This window comes from Balaenoptera acutorostrata, chromosome 11, assembly GCF_949987535.1.
Source record: "Balaenoptera acutorostrata chromosome 11, mBalAcu1.1, whole genome shotgun sequence".
NCBI classification, from domain to species: Eukaryota; Metazoa; Chordata; class Mammalia; order Artiodactyla; family Balaenopteridae; genus Balaenoptera; species Balaenoptera acutorostrata.
In genome coordinates, this window is record NC_080074.1 from 64,054,863 (window position 1) to 64,075,626 (window position 20,764).

Here is a 20,764-nt window from a genome sequence, read left to right on the forward strand (position 1 = left end):
CTTGGCCCATTCTGTCCCTCAGTCCTTTCTCTACCTTATAGGATAGACCTACAATGGCAGATGTGTGGGTAGAAAGGGTAGGAGATGAAGGAAGGGCCATCAAGAAGAATAAGAGGGGGCTTCCCTGGTGGCGCAGTGGTTAAGAATCCACCTGCCAATGCAGGGGACACGGGTTCGAGCCCTGGTCCGGGAGGATCCCACATGCCGTGGAGCAACTAAGCCTGTGCACCACAACTACTGAGCCTGCACTCTAGAGCCCGCGAGCCACAACTACTGAGCCCATGTGCCGCAACTTCTAGAGCCCATGCTCCGCAACAAGAGAAGCCACTGCAATGAGAAGCCCGTGCTCGCCGCAACTAGAGAAAAGCCTGCGCACAGCAACAAAGACCCAACGCAGCCAAAAATAAAAATTAAAAAAAAAAGAAGAAGAAGAAGAGGATCAGATGGGACAACCCCCTCAGAATTCCCTACGTGAGCCTACCAACTAAACACTTGAGCAGGGAAATAATTTGAGAAATGAAATGGAGTTAGGCTAGGAATAAGGAAAAACTTTTCTCCTGAGAGAATGATACACATAGTAACTGGTGTTTGAACATGCTTGGAAAGTTTATTTAACAAACATTTCATAAGTACCTGCTGTATGCTAGGCACTGTGCTAGATGCCGGGACTTCAACTTGAATAAGACAACACGCCTGTTCTCAAGGCTCTCACAGCTTAAGGAGAAAGACAGTGAAAAAAGTCAGGTCTGAAGCTGGACCTAGGTGTCTAAGATGAACGGGAGGAAAAAGGACAAGGTCAAGGAAATTGAAAGTGAAGTATTCCAGAAGTTGGACCAGTTGGTCTTGTGCCCTACCTGCAACCAGTTTGTAGGTAAACTTTTTTTTTTTTTTTTTGGCTGCATTGGATCTTCCTTTTTGTGCATGGGTTTTCTCTAGTTGTGGTGAACGGGGGCTACTCTTCGTTGTGGTGCGCGGGCTTCTCACTGCGGTGGCTTCTTTTGTTGTGGAGCACGGGCTCTAGGTGCGTGGGCTTCAGTAGTTGTGGCACACAGGTTCAGTAGTTGTGGCTCACAAGCTTTCGAGCACAAGCTCAGTAGTTGTGGCGCACGGGCTTAGTTGCTACGCGGCATGTGGGATCTTCCTGGATCAGGGATCGAACCCGTGTCCCCTGCATTGGCAGGCGGATTCTTAACCACTGTGCCACCAGGGAAGTCCTGTAGGTAAACTTTTTATTAATACATATCACTTCCAAACCTCCCAGCCAGATTTCAAGGCCTTGACACTTGCCTAGGTTCTTAATCAAATTTCCATAAGTAATTTTTCTTTGAGGGCTCTGCTTGCTTCCTCCTTTCCCTTTCCTCAAAACATATATTGGGTTGATTTTTCCATAACATCTTATGGAAAAACCCAAGCAAACTTTTTGGCCAAGCCAATGGGAAGAATTATTTTTGTCAAGCAACATTTTAATCTCTTATTTCTGGTAGTGACAGCTGCTTCCAGTTCATTGCCTTTAAAATCACATCTAACAATCGAGCTTCATCTTTCCCTTCTGGACCTCGATTAGATCAAGAACTGTCAGCACTTGCTCAGGGTTGGTCATGCTCTTATTTTGCTGAGTGTTTGGGATTCTGAGTCCATTTTTCTCTAGCAAGTTGGAAACCCCAGGACAAGCACTTCTTCTCCATCCTCAGAACCCCAGTCTCTTAGGACATAGCTCTGCTACCTGAGTGCTTAGGACACACTTCCAGAGTGAGTGATTCATTAACTGAGGGCTGGGACTTTGTATCAATATAAGGGATGGGAAGGACTAACTCAGACTCCTTATGGTACTGCCAAGAATTTTGCAAGGATTTGGAGAGCAGAAGTGATAAAATCATAACATTTAGAGCTAGAATTAACATTTAGAGATAGGCTTACTTGATATTTACAGATGAGGAAATTAAAGCCAGAGAAGTGGAATCACTTGCTAGTTGGTAGTAGAAACAAGTTTTTGACTCCCAGACCAGTGGAAAGCTAAGACTGTGAGAGTCACATCTGTCAGGAGAGAAGAAAGATGCTGGGATTATTCAGCCTGGAGACATTTCAGGTCAAAGGAATAAAATGACACAGGTGCTGTCCCACCACCCCACCCTCCCACCCTCTACTACCACTACCACCACCTGTCTCTCCCTCTCTTTCTCTCTCCCCCCACCCCTTTCCTCAAAGGAAAGGGCAGGAGCATAAAGGAAGAACTTTGACCAAAACACTTGATTCTAAAACACGGAAATGGAGTTGGACTTTTGTGAGGTGCAATGGAGGGCAGAAGCATTCCCATCATAAGGACTATGGTATAAATAGTACCCTTAGTTTTGAACAGTGTACATACAACCTGTACCTTACCATACGTGGTAGTGTTGATTACTGATCTGATTTTTCAGGCCATATAATACCTAGTGGGATAAAAAATTAAGAATTTCATTTGTAGAAATTATGCAAGATCGTTTTACAGCTTTTGTTATTCAAACATGTATATTGGAGACCAAATCTTCATGGTGAAGTAAAAAGTTGGGTCCATGTTGTTTTCTTTCAAGAAAGAAATTAAAATCCTTGTTAACTTTTATAATCCCCAAAACTCTTCCAAACCATGGTTATCACATTTTCAAAACTCTCAAAGTGATACCTACCTACCATATCCATGTTTAAAAGCTATTATGTACATTTAACATCTTAGACTGTTTAAACTTTTTTTTCTGTGAGTGAAAAGCAAAGAGGAAGTGGGACATCTTTCCTGGTGAATGCTGAGTGTTTCTGAATTTTGTTAACTGACTGAATCTGTCTCTATCATGCTGTTGAAAGCACTTTCTCAAGGTCACCAGTGACCTCCAATTACCACATTCAGTGATTTACTGATTCTTCATGCATTCTAACCTCTCTGTAGCATCTGATCCTTCTTCAGTCCTCAGAGAATGCTGTCTTGATCCTCATTTGCTATAACACACCATATGATCCCAGTTCTCCTACCTCTTTGACAGTGCCTTAGATTCCCTTGAGACTGTGTCTTTGTGTCCCTTGAGCCCTGGCATTCAGCCTCTTGAAAAGGACTTTTTTTTTTTTTTTGAAAAGGACTTTTAACCTGAGGTATGGTCAAGAGTTTGGACTGGCTCAGAGGTGAGCTCTGGAGGCAGGAAGATGGATAAAATAATTAGTCCAATTTCCTTTGTTTACTTGACCAAGTAGACCTGGGTTTTCTGCAGCTAAAATTAAATAATAATGATTTTTCCCTCAAAGAATTGCACAAATTAAAAAATTAAAAATGTAAGTTATTAGATAGAATTTTCTGAATTTTCAGCTTTTCTCTCATAAATTTTTTATACTTTTGGTATGCTCAATAGCCTACCTATAATGAACATAAGCAAATAAAACAAGTGAACAAGTATTTTTATCATGTACTGCAAAATGGATCTTAGCTCAAAGCATCTGAACTGCTGTGAGGATCACTGTCCTGGTCCGTAGGCCTGGCCCTGTGCGACACCCTTGACGTGGGCTGTGCACCTTTCAGTCCAGTCTCACACTCCCGAAGCCAAGCTCCAAAATGTCAACAGCCTGGCCTCAAAATTCCTTCTCACCCAACTGGAAACTAGAGTTCACATAGAGGAAAGAGACCAGAATGGGAGTGGGCTTTAGACAACACCATGAGGAACAATTGAGGAAGCCTCTGAAAAAGAGGACTCGGTGCAGGCCATGTGAAAGACATCTTCAAACCTGTGTGCAAGAGAAATTAGCCTGCTCCAAATACAGAAGGCCAACCTAAGACCAGTGGGCAGAAGTTCTAATAGAGCTATTAAAAAATGAAGTGCAAACTAATAGAACATTGTAGATCAAGTATACTCCATTAAAAGTTAATTTTAAAAAAAACCTATACATTGGTCAAAATCTTCCTAGAGATGACACAATTTAGTTTCATGATGGTGAACCTAAATTTTCATAAGACCTGCCTATAATTAGGCCTGGTAAAGAGTGTTATTGATTAAAACATATAATACAGGGAAAAAAAAAATGAAGTGCATGGGAGACGAGGAATGGCCTGTGTGAGGGTGCAGAGAAGCAGAGGGCCTGGTGTCTATAGAAAATGGTAGCAGTTTTTCTACCCAGAGAGGAAGGTGTAAGTCAGAGGATCACATATATAGTGTCGCATAGGACTCTTAAATTCCAACAGAGGAACTATAGGTTCTAGTTCACTGGAAGGAGAACAAACAGAGGAAAGAAGACATGCCAGTGCAATGGGAGCAATTTCCCAACTTAAAATTTGCCCCAAAAGAGACAACCAACAACTTCTTGGTAAAGAGAGTAGAGGCTAATATATAACAATTGCAAATGTTTGAAGAAATTCCAGGATTGATTTCTGCTTTTAATCTACTTTTCAACTTTGACTTCTGAAGCATCTTTCCAAATATATCTCTTTAGTCATCAAAGGCATTTCTCCCTTTCAGGCGGAAGGCCACAAGCTATACAAGGACCTGAAGAACTTCCTCAGTGCAGTCAAAGGTGGGTATCAGGGAGCACAGGGGATCCAGAGGGCGTTTATGCAGCTACTAAGAGGTCTGGGGGATGGAAAAAAAACAACAACCGTACTCAGGCTTTTCATCACTTGCCTGTGCCTGACTCCTGGATCTTTGTGGGCCGAGGAAGAGTAACTTTTCCTATCTCAGCCCCATCCAGCTTCTCTGACTGATAACCCAAACCTTCTGAGTTTGTCCTTTTGGATTGGAGCCACTGATTTGTCTGCCACTCATATGATTATACCAAACTACTTTATGGTAGGACTGAGTTCTCTCCTTTCAGTGATGCATGAAAGTTCAAAGAGAGTGTCAGAAACCCTGCAGGACATCTACAGCAGCAAGTGGGATGGTCATGAGGAGCTGAAGGCCATCGTAGCGGTAAGAGTATTCTGGGCTTTATAGCTCTTCAACGCTCACTCTACCCTCATCTCAACCTCACCCCAGCTTCTCTGTCCAAGCTAATAGGAAAACAAAGCCAGTTCACACTGTTCATTTGTATAGCTGTGGTCACAGGTGGTAGGAAAAAGCTGTAACAGGAAAATATTATATGAAGTTAAAAACAAGTTTTCCGTAATCTGTGGATTCCTCTGTTTTTTACCCTCTTCCTCTCTTTAAAACCTTAGGAAGTTTTACCTACACAAAACCAATTGGTTGTTTTTGAAAACTAATTTCATGCAGTTATTTGCTCCCAAACTTCCCTATCCTTCAAGCTCTAGAGTCCAAGACTCTGGACCATCGGTTCCTGTTCTTAATCCCTTGAATGCATGTCCAGTCTCTTATATGGCAGTTCCTTGTGGAAGGGCTGTTTCTTCATCTGACTCTTCCCCAGAATCCAAAATGATATTCTAGAAATATAAGTGCTCCAAAAAGGAGGTTTGTTGCAGGAAAAATTTGGGTATTTCCCTGGAATGCAATTGCTTTTGAGAAGTAGAGCCCTCACCACTCCCCTCTGCCTCTATCCCACAGAATAATGATCTCCTTTGGGAAGACTATGAAGAGAAACTAGCTGACCAGGCTTTGAGGACCATGGAAAACTATGTAGCCCAATTCAGCGAGATTAAGGTAATCAATTTACAGAATCAAGGATGGGGTATGGGTGACCCATATAAGTTAGAAAACATGTTGGGTTAAAAGTATAAGAGTTAGAGCCCATGGTTAGGAATGAAGTTGGATAGGTTAGGGAAAAGATTTAAAGTTGAGGGTTAGACAAGAGGTTAGGGAGGAGGGTTAGAGGTAGTGTGAAGGTTACATTTAGACTTAGATTTCAGTGAACTAGATTTGGGCTGGCTTTGAATTAGATCCTGGTCAGGGCATCCCATTTCGTTGTGAGAAACAGTTGGTGGGACTAAAGACGTTTATTGTAGAGAAGAGGAAATTTGGAGGAGTTATAATAATTATCTTCAAATACTTGAAAGTCTGTTAGATAAAAGAGGAATTCAGCCTGTTCTAAACTGTTCCAGAAAGTAGAATTAGAATTCATTAATTCATTCAACTCATATTTATTCAACATCTACTCTGTTGGGCACTGTGCTGGTTTTGGATTAATATAGGAAGAAATTAAAGGAAGCCTCACTTAAATTTCTCATAGCTAAAGCTTTCCAAGAAAGAGATGAAATATACTGTGAGATAGTGAGTTCTCTATTCTCTGTTCAAGAAGAAGTCGAACTACTTCTTATCTTGGATATTGTAGAGGGGCTTTGTGTATTGAACAGGAAGTTGGATCAGATTATCACCAAGATCCTTTCAAATTCTGTGGTTGAGAGAACAAGACAAAGCCATTAACATTGTTTGCCTCTCCCTGGTATAATTTGTAGTTGGGATGAGACTGAGTAAACGTTCTCTCAGTGCTCATAATAGTTTACTATTTGTATTATGCTTTAGGATTTTCAAAGCCCTTTATATTGAGTGTTTGATCTTTAAAATAACACTGTAGGGCAGATGGGGCTACTGAGGCTCCAGGAGAGGTGTGCCTTGCCCTAGTGACAAGGCTAATAAACGGCAGCATTGGGAGTAAAACCCAAAACTCCTGACTTTCAATTTAGCAGGATTCTCAAGGCCATTTCTTCCGGATGCTGAACCAGTTTCTAGTGGGTTCACAGGATATATTAAAATTCAGGGGCTTCCCTGGTGGCGCAGTGGTTGAGAATCTGCCTGCTAATGCAGGGGACACGGGTTCGAGCCCTGGTCTGGGAAGATCCCACATGCCGCGGAGCAGCTGGGCCCGTGAGCCACAACTGCTGAGCCTGCGCGTCTGGAGCCTGTGCTCCACAACAAGAGAGGCCGCGATAGTGAGAGGCCCGTGCACCGCGATGAAGAGTGGCCCCCGCTTGCCGCAACTAGAGAAAGCCCTCGCACAGAAATGAAGACCCAACGCAGACAAAATTAAAAAAAAAAAAAAAAAAAATTCAGTGCAGGCTTCCAGGTGCGCTGGAGAATTGCCCTCTACTCTCTCTCCCCCTGAGAACTCCCACTCTTTCCAGATAATGAGGGAGATCCCTTTGGCACAAAACCCTGTTAGAGAGTAAAATTTGATAATAGGACAGGAATCTTGCTTCTCCGTTTGATACTCTGTTACCCACATCCTGGCCACCGAAAAGTGAGTATCAAGGCCCTCTCTCTTGACTCTGGGTTAGGAAAGAATTGCCAAGCGGGGCCGGAAACTCGTGGACTATGACAGTGCCCGACACCACCTGGAGGCGGTACAGAGTGCCAAGAAGAAAGATGAGACCAAGACTGCCAAGGTAAAGAAGAGCCTGGTAAAACCTCCCTGCCCGCCCTCTCCCCATAATGGTGGCAGGTGGCTGGGCCAAGCTGGGTTTAGGAAACGATAAATTCAGCCTCCAGTGTCCTGAAGGAGATCCTGTCTCCTCTGACACTGACGCTCTAAGGATGGTCAGAGACTTGAGGCTGGGGAGGACATAGGTCTGGGGAAGGGGAGGCATGGTCCCAGGCCCAGTCCCTGAAAACATGCAGAGAATAAAGGAAGCAGCCTCTAGCTTTGGGTTCAGGAATGAGGGGAATTGTCCTGTCTCTTTTACCACCTAGGCAGAGGAAGAGTTCAACAAAGCCCAGGTTGTATTTGAAGATCTGAACCAGGAACTACTAGAGGAGCTGCCTGTTCTTTATAATAGGTAATGATTGAGATTCAGGAAAGGGCTGGACTCTCGGGCCAGTGGAGTCCCAGGCCACCTGACAGCCCAAACATGTCCTCATGAAAAGAGCCCTGGTCCAAGAGGGGGATGTAGCCTCAGCCCTGCTCGTAACTTGCTGTGTGATATTAGACAAGCCACCTTTCTGTCTCGACCCTGGTTTCTTTGTCTGCAATACAGAGATAACCATCCTTGCCCTACCAGATTTTCCGGGTTTAAAGACAAGATGCTTCTTGGATAGGAGAGATCTTGGCAAGTAAAGTGCTGTCATCATGCATACTAGGAGTATCTGGTTTTCTGCTCGAGCATGTATTGTTTTAAACAAGCTTGGTTAGTGAACATCCGGATTCATGTAGAAGATACACCATGGGATGAGTATTTCCATTAATGAAGATGTCTTTGCTTCACAGTAGGTAAAAATGTTTTAGATGTAAATTTTCCACATTGGAAGAGGAATCTGAACAGAAGCTCTATGTGTATCCTATTTCCTTTTCATTGCACAAGATATGCTTTAAGGGACTTCCTGGTGGCGCAGTGGTTAAGAATCCACCTGCCAATGCAGGGGACAAGGGTTCGAGCCCTGGTCCGGGAAGATCCCACATGCTGTGGAGCAACTAAGCCCATGTGCCACAACTACTGAGCCTGCGCTCTAGAGCCCATGAGCCACAGCTACTGAGCCCGCATGCCACAACTACTGAAGCCTGCGCGTCCTACAGCCTGTGCTCCACAACAAGAGAAGCCACCGCAATGAGAAGCCCGTGCACCGTAATGAAGAGCAGCCCCCACTCGCTGCAACTAGACAAAGCCCGCGCACAGCAATGCAGACCCAATGCAGCCAAAAAAAAAAAAAAAAGATATGCTTTAATGCAATTGTAGTCAGAGTATTTTATGTTGTCACTTTATATTAGTCTATGAATGAGGGAGCCTTTTTAATGACTAAATGTATTCTAAAACATTAATTATGTGATTCCTAATTTAAACAGAATTGAAATTTAATAGTTTCTTTAAATGTAAACTTCCCCAATTCATTTACGGTAGAATTCCACTAATGTACGTACAGCTTCATAGAAGTCCAAGTATTGTATACTGAGAAAGAATACTTACTATAATAATTATAATTGTATGGCTTTATATTTATACGGCACTTTAAAAATTCTTCAAAGCACTTTCATATCTACTTCAGAACCTAAAGAGCCTGAATCAGATAACTTCTTTCGTAGAGATCTATTATACTTTGGTGTTAGCCTAGGCTAGTCGTGTCTCCTCTGGCCTTCCCACTCCTGAGAGTCAAGTGTACCCCTGGCCTGGCTCTGACGAATCCGGATCCCAGAACGTCCTGAGCCTAGGCCGTGGGGTGCTTTTCTGTGCGGAGCCGGCGGTGGCTTTGGCTTACGCTCCTACCTTGTACTTCAAAGACTTCCTTTACCAACACTTACCTGTACGTGTTTGTTGTTTTGCCTCTTGATAGTCGTATTGGCTGTTATGTGACCATCTTCCAAAACATTTCCAACTTGAGAGACGTCTTCTACAGGGAAATGAGCAAGGTGAGAAACATCTGGCCAATTTAGACATCTAGGAGGGTTTTTCTAATAAATATGAAGGTAGCTCTAATTTACATAACCTCATTAGATATCCATATTGGCATCACAAATTTTTACTTCTTTCTCATGATGAAATAATAGCACTTGATGGACTGTGTTGAACTGTATTAAAGCACATCTTTAACTTAAAAAGGATGAATTGTATATTTTAAATGTGAATTATATCTCAATAAAGATGTTAAAAAATACATAGTATAAAAAGCTGAAAGGCCCTATAAGGAGAAATTGATAAATCTTCATAGGAGATTTTAGCAAAGGGAAACCAAATTACTGACAAACTAACAGAGTGAGGTAAGAGCTAGAAACCTAAATGATCAATAATTATATGGAAAAAAACCCACACAAATATAAATAACAAAAAACACAGAATGAAGTGGTGATAGTGGACATTCTTGTCTTGTTTCCAGTTTCAGGGGAAAATTTTCAGTGTTTCATTTCTAGGTATGATGTTTGCTTTAGGATATTTTTAAATACCCTTCATAAGTTAACAGAAATTCTTCCCTATTTCTAGTGTACTGAGTTTTTGTTTGTTTTTAATACACTGAAGAAAATGAAAAAAAAAAAAGCACGTGTTTATATAATGTCAGAGGGCCCTCTCCATCTCCATTAACAACTGAATAATGGCATCCAAATGGGCTTCAGATGCATAAAAGAGATTAGACTTATGGAAGGAATAGCTGAAATGGGGAACCAAGTTCAATCTCTATCTTCTGTTGCTGGGGAGCAGAGAGGGCAGTGTTTAGGCACAGGTCAGTTTCTCAGGTAGTTCGTCTTGAATAGGGCCAATCCTGTTCAATGACGGGCAGCCACAGAACATGACCTCACGGAGTCTTTTCTAGTCCTGCGATTCCAAGACTCTTTGCTGTTAAAATATTAATTATATTCACATCCACATCCACATCCACACGCATTCCTCTCCACAGTTTCTTTGGCTAAATTATGATTTGCCTAGTTAATATTACAATGAGTTTTCATTCCCTGGATCACCTGAGAGATGCTAGAACCTCAAATCAACATCAAATACCAAGGACCCAGCCTTGAGAGAGCTGCCAGTCTGATGGAAGAAGCAGAACTTTAGACATAGTAAAGGAAGAAGGGGTGGTGGGACAGGACCCTGGGCACTAGTGCAAAAGGGATAAGGAATTTTATCATTAAGGGTAGGAAGGTTTTATTTTGGGGAGAGAAGGGATATGCCAGTCTCAGGTTCCCACATGGCTAGCATCTCCTTCTCTCTTGCTTACTCCAGCTGAACCACAATCTGTACGAGGTGATGAGCAAACTGGAGAAGCAACATTCCGACAAAGTCTTTGTGGTGAAGGGACTCTCAAGGTGAGTCACTTCTGAGACTCATTTCTGCTTGGTTTGCCCTGTGTGTGAACACATTCAACACTCTCACCTCCAATCCCAAATCCTGACCTTTCCTTTCTGTTCATGTACATAATATTGTTTTTTGTTGGTGCTACACCCCTATATAAAGTATTTTAATGAAATATTTTAGTGGTAACTAAACGTATAAAGAATAATACAACAAAGAGTCATATACCCACCACCAAATTTAAGAAATCAACTATTGGGAATTCCCTGGTGGTCCAGTGGTTAAGACTCTGCACTCCCAATGCAGGGGGCACTGGTTCGATCCCTGGTCGGGGAACTAAGATCCTGTATGCCGCGTGGTACAGCCAAAAATAAATAAATAAAAGAAATCAACTATTATATATATATAATTAAATCTCCCAGTGCCCCTTCCCCACTCACTTTCTCTTCCTGTCCCCCACCAAGTGTAACCACTATCTTAAATTTAGTATTTATTATTCCCATGCATGTCTTTTTACTTTTATTATATACACATATATGCACACATAGAAAATATTATTTTGCATGGTTTAAAATTTTATTAGAATTATACTGTATGTATTCTTTTGCAAATACTTTTGTTCTCTTAGTATTGTTTGTGAGATAACTTATCCTTGTTGCTACATGTTGCCAGCTCTGATCTTTCCTTTTCATAATTGTTATGGATGCTACTGTATGGCTAGTTCACAGTTTATTTCTCTGAACTGCTAGTGGACATTTGGGTTGTCTTATAGTTTTATGCTATTACAAATAATGGTGCAGTGAACGCGTTTCACATTTCTGCTTGTGAATATTATCAAGAGTTTCTTTAGGATGTATACTGGGAGTCGAATTGCTGAGTCATAGGGTCTGTGCATTTGGGTTTCTTCAGCCTTACTAGATATTACCGTTGCCAGATTGCTCTCCAGAGTGATTGTTCCAATTTACAACTCACCGGAAGTGAATAAAAGCCCTCATTGCTCCATATTCTTGCTATACATGCGACATTGTCAGACTTCTTAATTTTTCTAAGGTAATGGGTATGAAATGGAATTTTTGCAGTTTTAATTACGTCTCCACAATGGCTGGTTAGCTTGAACATCTTTTCGTGTTATTGGCCTTTTAAGGTTCCTTTTGTGTGACTTTCATGTTTATCCTTTCTTCACATTTTTCATTTGGATTGTTTACCCTTTTTAAAAAACTGATTTACATGAGATGGGGGTTTTTGTATATTCTGGATATTAATCCTTTAATGATATGTACTGCAAATATCTTTTTTTTTTTAATATTTATTTATTTTGGCTGCTCTGGGTCTTAGTTGTGGCATGTGGGATCTTCGTTGCGGCATGTGGGCTCTTAGTTGCAGCATGCGGACTTCTTAGTTGTGGCATGCATGTGGGATCTAATTCCCCAACCAGGGATCAAACCCAGGTCCCCTGCACTGGGAGTGTGGAGTCCTACCCACTGGACCACCAGGGAAGTCCCGCAAATATCTTTTCTTAACCTATTATGGTTTGCTTTTCTGTGTGTGTGTATATGGTGTGTCTGTTGCCTTCATGCATTCTTTATGCTGGTAAATGTAAGCAATTTACTGGTCCCTCAGAATGTGATCATTTTCTTATTCTGACGCCTTTGTTTAAGAAGTTTTATTAAGTTCCTTCTATACACAAGGTTTTATGCTGAGAGTTAGGCATCTAAGGATATAGGTGACTTGTCTTTCTCCTGAAGTGATTTACAAAAGTTGGAAGGGGGACTTCCCTGGTGGTGCAGTGGTTAAGAATCCGCCTGCCAATGCCGGGGACACGGGTTTGATCCCAGGTCCAGGAACTTCCCACGTGCCACGGAGCAACTAAGCTTGCGAGGCACAACTACTGAAGCCCACGTGCTGCAACTACTGAAGCCCGTGTGCCTAGAGCCCATGCACTGCAGCAAGAGAAGCCACTGCATTGAGAAGCCTGCGTACTGCAATGAATAGCCCCCACTCACCGCAACTAAAGAAAGCCCGTGCTCAGCAACAAAGACCCAATGCAGCCAAAAATAAATAAATAAATTTATTTAAAAAAAAAAAGTTGGAAGGACACAAAATGTGCCTAAGGAAACAAGGAACAGTATAAGATTGCACAGACTAAGGGCCTGAGGAAACCAGTAGGAATTCAAAGAGTTAAGTAATTGCAGTGTGCAGATAGATGGTCAGGGAAGGCTTTGAGGAGGTGGTGAAACTGAGCTTGAGATTTGCAGGAAGAATGGGTCTCAGTTTGTTGTTTCTATTCCTCATTTAGCAGTTAGTTACAGACTGTTAAAAAGAATCACTAACAGGCCAATATAGATTTCCCTTTTACTCCAAAAACTCTTTTTCTCCTCTTCCCAGCATTGAAAACCAGAGTTCTCTCTAAGTGTCCATTCATCTGAAACTTACCATCATTTACACCAAGATGTCTCAGAATCTTTTAGGGAAATCTGGTCTTTTCTTGCTATATCCTGGGCCTTCTAAACCTGCTGACCCATAGAATGCTAGTGCTAGAAAGAACCTTATGTCACTTAGCTTATCTTACGTCAGAAACTCCCACAGGGCTGGAACTAAGTTTTTCTCTTTCTCTTCCTGTCACCATCTCCCATTTTTGAACCCAGGACACAGCACATAGTACATGTCAAGTAAATATTTGTGAGTTGCTTAATCAGTTGGTGGATGGTACATGGGAGGGCCTTAAGGAGGTGAGTAGGAGTCAAGCTGATGTTGCTGTAGAAGCACTCAGCACAGTATCCAGCGTACTCGATAATGTTATAGTCAGTTTTCATTGTTCCTGGTAGTTTTGTTCTAAGTCACCATGAGCACTGAATTAGTGAATACTGAACCATTGCTCCTAGGGGAAAGACAGGGTTAGTTTCCTGTGAGCCCCTGGTCCTAACGTTTTCATCGATCGATCAATACATAACCTTTTTTGGGCTTCCCTGGTGGCGCAGTGGTTGAGAATCTGCCTGCCAATGCAGGGGACACGGGTTCGAGCCCTGGTCTGGGAGGATCCCACATGCCGCGGAGCGACTGGGCCCGTGAGCCACAATTACTGAGCCTGCGCATCTGGAGCCTGTGCTCCGCAACAAGAGAGGCCGCGACAGTGAGAGGCCCGCGCACCGCGATGAGGAGTGGCCCCCACTTGCCGCAAATGGAGAGGGCCCTCGCACAGAAACGAAGACCCAACACAGCCAAAAAATAAAAAATAAAAAATAATTAAAAAAAAAAAAACATAACCTTTTTATTTATTTATTTATTTATTTATTTATTTATTTTTGGCTGCATTGGGTCTTCGTTGCTGCGCGCGGACTTTCTCCAGTTGCAGCGAGTGGGGGCTCCTCCTCGCTGCAGTGCGCGGGCCTCTCACCGCAGCGGCCTCTCCTGCTGCGGAGCACGGGCTCCAGGCGCGCGGGCCTCAGTAGTTGTGGCACGCGGGCTCAGCAGCTGTGGCTCGCGGGCTCCAGAGCTCAGGCTCAGTAGCTGTGGTGCATGGACCCAGCTGCTCCGCGGCATGTGGGATCCTCCCAGACCAGGGCCCAAACCCATGTCCCCCGCATTGGCAGGTGGACTCCCAACCACCGCGCCACCAGGGAAGCCCACATAACCTTTCTTGTGTGTGTTTTTGTTTAAATACACCTCATTTAATACATATCGTTGATTCATCCCTGTTGAACTCACAGCCACCAGCACTGCCTGAATGAAGCTTATCTAACACGTATTTTCTCTGTAAGGCACTTCACAGACTTTCTCCCCTCAAACAGCACTGTAGCACTATACTTGGAGGCCATTTTAAACAGCAAAATCACCGACCAAAAGCACAACGAAAAACTTGGCAAACAGGACAGATTTACAGTAAGAGAGCTAAAACAGGAAGGCAGAGGCTTGCCTTGTTAGACCTCAGCTGGGAAAGTACTGGTCAGGCACTCATTCTTCACAGCTGGCACATGTCCGTGAATGACCGCAAAAGAACCGTGAGTGCTGATTTTGAGGTTATAAATAAATTTCAGGGGGTAGGTGCATTTGCAAATACGGAATCCATGAGGATCAACTGTATATCACTCGTGAATCTTTTCCCCAAGGAAAGTATTCTGTTAATATATTGCTGAGGTTTTTTTTCCAGTTTCTTTTTCTTTCTATATTTTTAGATAATCAAGATCGCGATATGGATAAAATTGTATAGCCTTTTTCCAATTCACTTTATAACATAAGCATTACTGCAAATTATACAGACTTTCTAATACCATTTTAAATTGCTTTATTCTGTTTTATTATTATGTGAATGTACCATTATTTATTTGGGGATTTAGGTTACTTCCAGTTTTTAGCTCTCCTGAATCTAAATGCCCTTCCTTTCTTAGCAGCAGCAGACGCTCTCTAGTCATCTCTCCCCCAGTTCGAACATCTACCGTCTCCAGCCCTCTTACCTCACCTACCAGTCCCTCTGCGCTTTCCTTGAAGAGTGAGAAGGACTCCACCTCAGCAAGTGAGGAAGAGCTGGCATCTGATCCAGCCCAGGGAGAAGATAACTCCGAGATTAAAAAAGAGCCCTTAAAAGACAAGGAAATAGAGGAGGAGGCAGAAGCAAGCTCCTCTGAGGAGGAAGAGCCTCTGCCAGCCTTCAACGGCCCCTCCCAGGCCCAGCCCTCACCCACCGTTGAGGGTGGAGAGTCCCAGGAGGAAGTTCTCCCTTGCTCCCTAGCTCCATCACCAGGCAGAGCTCTGATCCCTTCAGAGCAGGCTTCATCTCTCCCAGAAGTAGTCCTCCGAACCCGCACCTCAAGTGAAGGATCTGAACAGCCAAAGAGAGCCTCTATGCAGAGGGCCTCAGCACCGGATAGGCCTCCTCCACCCAGAGCCACTCCCAGCCCCAGGTCCTCCTTAGGGAACATGCCCTCCAGCCCTCCAGCCTCTGAACGGAGTTCACCCACCAGCTCTAGGGCCTCCTTAGGGAACATGCCCTCCAGCCCTCCAGCCTCTGAACCGAGTTCACCCACCAGCCCTAGGGCCTCCTTGGGGGCTGAGACTCCAAGTCCTAGGGCCTCCTTAGAGGCCTCTCCTGATCCACAGCCACCAGAGAAGCCAGCAAGAACTCCTGAGGTCGGAGAAAAGGAAAACACCGATAATCTGAACCCAGAAGAACTTTGTACTGCCCCAACCTTGATGATCTCTCAGGTGAGAATGGATCTGGCTGAGTCTTTATTCCCTCTTATAACCTCCATGTAGATTATTTTTACTATGGTCAGGTTGCCCCACAGTAGATAAGACTTTATGTCATTATATTACCGTTTCAAGGATACTCTTGGACACCTTTTTTGGTTCTGGGGATTGCACATCTTCATAGCAACTAATTTAGTGACCTGTACTCCCAGGGTAATTGACTTCTGCAAAGGGCTTATCCCTAATATAAGCAGATTCTTACTAATTTCTTTCTTTTGCTCCAAGTTCTTGGAGTTCCCAACATAAAGAACCTACAACTGGATCCTGATCTTTACCTTTTTTAATGTGGGAGAGGGAGGAAGGTCTCACTTCACTTTGTCATACTTGTGATTATGGTGAATAGACCCCAAGCAAAATGGCATCAGCAAATTTCCAAGGTATATCTTCTTTGATGAGAGAGGCCTAGAAGAAGGAACTCACAAAGGGAAGGTAAAGCAAAAGGGATGGTCTTTTGAAAGGTGAAAATATGGATGAGAAAAGGATTCTGTTAAAATAGAGACACAGACCCTCTGGAGAGCAACCAATTCCGTGAAGGATCTGGAAATCAAGTCATATTCTATTCAAATTACATGGAAGTCTATCATATAGAGGAGAGATCTGACTTGTTCTGTAAGACTCCTGAGGACAGAAAAAGGCCCTGTGTGTAAAGTGTTTTTGTTTTTTTAAGTACATTTTGGATCAATATAAGAGGAACTTTCAGCAATTAGCCCTAAGAAGTGGTGTGGGAAAAAAAAATTTTTAATACAGAGGAAAGGCGGCACAAGGGGCATCCAAAAACCAAAATGTGCTGGGCCACCTTGAAAAATAGTTCCCCTTCCTTGATGTTAAAAGCTAAGGCTAGGGCTTCCCTGGTGGCGCAGTGGTTGAGAATCTGCCTGCTAATGCAGGGGACACGGGTTCGAGCCCTGGTCTGGGAAGATCCCACATGCCACGGAGCAGCTGGGCCCGTGAGCCACAACTACTGAGCCTGCGCGTCTGGAGCCTGTGCCCCGCAACGGGAGGGGCCGCGATAGTGAGAGGCCCGCGCACCGCGATGAAGAGCGGTCCCCGCACCGCGATGAAGAGTGGCCCCCACTTGCCGTAACCAGAGAAAGCCCTCGCATGAACCGAAGACCCAACACAGCCAAAAAAAAAAAAAAAAAAAGCTAAGGCTATATGGTTCCCTGTCAGGTGCATTGAAGAGAGGATTATGGGGCAACGTCTGACTAGATGGCACCCAGATTCATTCATTCATTCCACAATCACTCATTAAACCCCTACTATGTGCCAGGCACTTTTCTAGGAAGTGGGGTATTACAGTGAACAAAACACAAAATTCTCTGCCTTCCAGCTGCTTACATTCTAGTGGAGGGGGAGATAGACAAGAAACAGAATAAGTAAGTAAAATTACAGTTTAGTGGTGATATGAGGGAGAAAAATTAAGCAAGGTGAGGCATAGGGAGTGGGGGCTGAATTGCAGCTTTATACAGAGCAGTCAGAGAAGGTGACATTTGGGCAATGAAGGAGGCCAGGGCATGAGCCATGTGGATACCTGGGAGTGTGAGATGTCTGGTACCCCTCAGATCATACCACCCTACTACTGAATATGCCTACCTGAAGGTTGACCAGGCTATCTTGGGAGCCTCCTGCTGTCTGAGAGGAACTAACATGGACAGAGGGAACAAGGGTGTGATGCCTGGCAAGGCAAGGAAGGTAGAAGACAAGAGGACAATAGACTTATCTCAGTTGACTCCCCCGAGATACTAAAATCTGAGTCATCAGCAGTATTATGCCCTCAGTCTTGATTCACGTGAGGTACTGAAGGTCCTAACAGAGCATAATATAAAACTTTCCCTTGGCTGGTTTCCGGTCTGAGGTAGTAGCTACGCTGAGTGAGAGAGATGCAGGGCATGTGGATAGTGAATAAGCCCAAGATAAATGTGGGATTTTGCGTAGATGAAGAGTATAGCCACTTCTGCACTGAAAAGAGCAACTCAACTGTATGGAAAATCCAAAATTAATTTAAATTTGACTTTGTAATATGTTATATGATTTTAGTATAGAGACAACAATAGAATGACCTGTTTGGCTCAGGTGAATAATATAACAAGTTTGCATTCTTGGAGTAATTTTACTGAAGGGATTATGGGGACTAAGATGCTGTCTGACTATTTGGAGGAACAGGCTAGTAACACTGTCCTCCTTGGAAATGAGGTACAGGACACAACCTCCTTCCCCTGAGGTTACCTCCTTATGTTTGAGATTTACTCCCAGCCTCTCCTGTGGGATGGCTTTGGTCATTGGCTAAGGAGACATATTTTTCCTATGGAATTAAGCAGTAGAGCATCTTAGATCCTAGTGTATCAATATTATCAGTCCTCTGAAGCCTGTGTCCTATAAGATTTGTTCATCTCCCTCACAGATGCATCATAAATCATATTTTCTCTCAAGCAGAATTATGGACATACCACATATAAAAACGGGTAAATAAAAAGGTAACTGTGAGAAAATCTGTTCTTGCTCAGCATTTGACTCACCTGAGAGAAAATGAAGATTTTGATAACTTTCTTGGAGGTATTAATAGTATTACCTTTGAGGTAGTTCATGGCCTAGAATCAGCAGAGGGAGTACGACGAAGGAAATTTTCCTGAAAGGAGAAATCACAGAATTTCAAGTGGCTGTCATACTGTTAGAAATCGGTTCTACTTTAAAAGGGTGAATTTTATAGTGTGTTAAATAAATTTCATTTTTAAAAAGTTCATTCTAAACCTTAGAGTGCCAAGGTCTTCCCCTGGCTTAGTAGTTACTAGACACGGCTTTTTCCACACCTTGGGCTCCCATCTCAGAACCTAGACCTTTTCCCAAGGAAACCATCCTACCACTTGCCTCTCCTAACTGCTGTGGGTTAGGATCATCTAAGTGTGAGAACTGCTGTGCATTCTTGAGGAGGATTAGCCTAAAAGTGATAGGTAGTGGTTTTAAGACCTATATTTATACACTTACAGAGTCTCACCTAGCTATACGTATAGATGCCATGTCACACAAATCATGGAAACAACTCTGGAATCTGAAGACCTGGCTTCCTGTCCCAGCAAGTCATTTCACCCTTCAAATCTTGGTTTGCTGATATGAGGGAGGATGGCAGTAGAGCCTTCCCTGTTGCTTTCAGGCTGTAGTGAAACAACATTGTATGATTGCCCTTAGTATTATCTATGACCCTTATGAAGTGTAAGGCACAAAAGACCCTTCTAAGCTGAGAGGCTGGGAGGTTGAGACACGTCTCACTGGCAGAACTCTTCTTTTTGTAGAACCAAGGTCTTCAGCTTCATGTCTCTGCGGTTCCAGAAGAGAGCAGCGTCATAGCACCCGAGCCTCAAGAAGAGGTAAGGAATCCAGATATGCAGAGAACAGGAGGGGTGGTGAGACTGGGATTGCAGATGGACAGATGCTTGGCTACAGGCTGGCATCCTTGCTGTGGGCTGTGAGGGGAACCCAGCAGTGAACAGTATCCTTAGGGCAAAGTCAAGCAGGTGGGAGCCAGAAGAACCAAGAGTGACCGCACTTCGTGGTTCCTTTGTGCCCATTTCCCAACTGGCTTTGAGCCTCCTGACCTCTTCCCATAGCCCTGTCTCCTAAGAATGTATTTAGTTATACCTGAACTTACTTCAAAAAGGAGTTAAGAGCTACAAAAGGCATACAAAAAGTAAATACATACAGGCACCCACATGAAATGTAGTAAAGTAACTCAGAAGTGTATTAGTGAGAGTGACATAAAATGGAGCCATGAACTAGGCAAGTACCAATGTGCATTCTATAAAATAGACTTACTAAGGATGGACCACAAAATTGGTTCCAGACTAACATCCAAGAAGAAGAGGAAAAACCTGATCAGTTCACCCAATTTATTATGCCCATTCCTTAGGAGAACAACTCCTGCTACTAAGATGAGAAAGAAATCTCTTCTGCAAATCCTCATAAAGAGATGGTGAATGACATAATGAACAGTATCTGCAACAAGTCTTTACAATAATCCTAACAGCCAGTTTCGCATTGCCCCCACCTCCACACAGGCCAGTGCATTACATGAAATATAATTCAGGACAAGAAAATGGAGTTTTCACCCCCCCCCTTATTAATCGGTTAGTGGGAGGGCAGGTCAGCATCTAATGCAATCATGTTTACTTTCTAGGTGTCTACCATTCAAAATGCACAACTCTGAAGAGGAACTGCCAAGACCTCCCCACACACACCTCCCCAGAAAAGCCCCTCAGCTAGAGGATATAAGTCAGAGGGACTTAAGATCCAGCATTCATTTCTGGTTTCTCAAACTATGAATGCTGGCGGTCTCTAAAGACCTAGCATTAATGGAGGCTGAGGAGCAGACTTAGGGGAGGGAGGGAGGCAGTCTTGGGAGAAGAGACTGTTAGACTCGGAATATTTAATTCAGGTTTTAGCATTGTTAGAATAATAAGACTTTATATACTAATGAAGTGGGGCTAAAATGACTATGAAAAGCACAAGCATCTGTAGACATAGACATTTGTCCACCCACAGGCATATAACCACACATACTCAGAGACTAGTGAACAGATCTTTGATTTACCACTCATTTTGCAAGACTTAAAACCAAAAGAACAGATTTTCAGATTGTTAAATAAAGTATTATTCTGAAGATGTATGGATTTTTTTGTTTGACACAGGAAGTTGTTCCAGCCCAGCAAACTGTTCTCCACTTAGGCAAGGTCATTGACTCTACCCCCGGTTCAGAAAGCTTTAGTCACATCCCTGACCCCCAGCTCACCCTCCCTCCTGGCTAGAACTCTTTGATGAGGCCAGGGGCCCCAGGCTCCTCTCCTCAATCTAGATGCTTTATTGCCTGACCCCCGCCCCCGCCCTTTGGTTAACAAGCAGATATTCTTGGAAAGGGTTTATATTTTA

At 43.3% G+C, this 20,764-nt stretch overlaps 1 protein-coding gene across 3 annotated transcripts in view; it reads left to right on the forward strand.

Moving 5' to 3' along the window:
* The window catches only part of BIN2 (bridging integrator 2), a 34,517-nt gene extending 14,059 nt beyond the window's left edge, over positions 1-20,458 (forward strand). For 2 of the 3 annotated variants that reach the window (XM_057556764.1, XM_007179372.2), the window contains exons 3-12: positions 4,470-4,524; positions 4,822-4,916; positions 5,505-5,600; positions 7,172-7,279; positions 7,584-7,669; positions 9,156-9,231; positions 10,535-10,617; positions 14,989-15,802; positions 19,135-19,209; positions 20,016-20,458. In XM_057556764.1, the coding sequence (XP_057412747.1) occupies positions 4,470-4,524; positions 4,822-4,916; positions 5,505-5,600; positions 7,172-7,279; positions 7,584-7,669; positions 9,156-9,231; positions 10,535-10,617; positions 14,989-15,802; positions 19,135-19,209; positions 20,016-20,045 (1,518 nt within the window). In that variant the 3' untranslated portion in view covers positions 20,046-20,458. The remainder of the gene's footprint in view (positions 1-4,469; positions 4,525-4,821; positions 4,917-5,504; positions 5,601-7,171; positions 7,280-7,583; positions 7,670-9,155; positions 9,232-10,534; positions 10,618-14,988; positions 15,803-19,134; positions 19,210-20,015) is intronic. The other variant, XM_057556765.1, reaches the window with a different exon arrangement.
* The last annotated feature ends 306 nt before the right edge of the window (positions 20,459-20,764 follow it).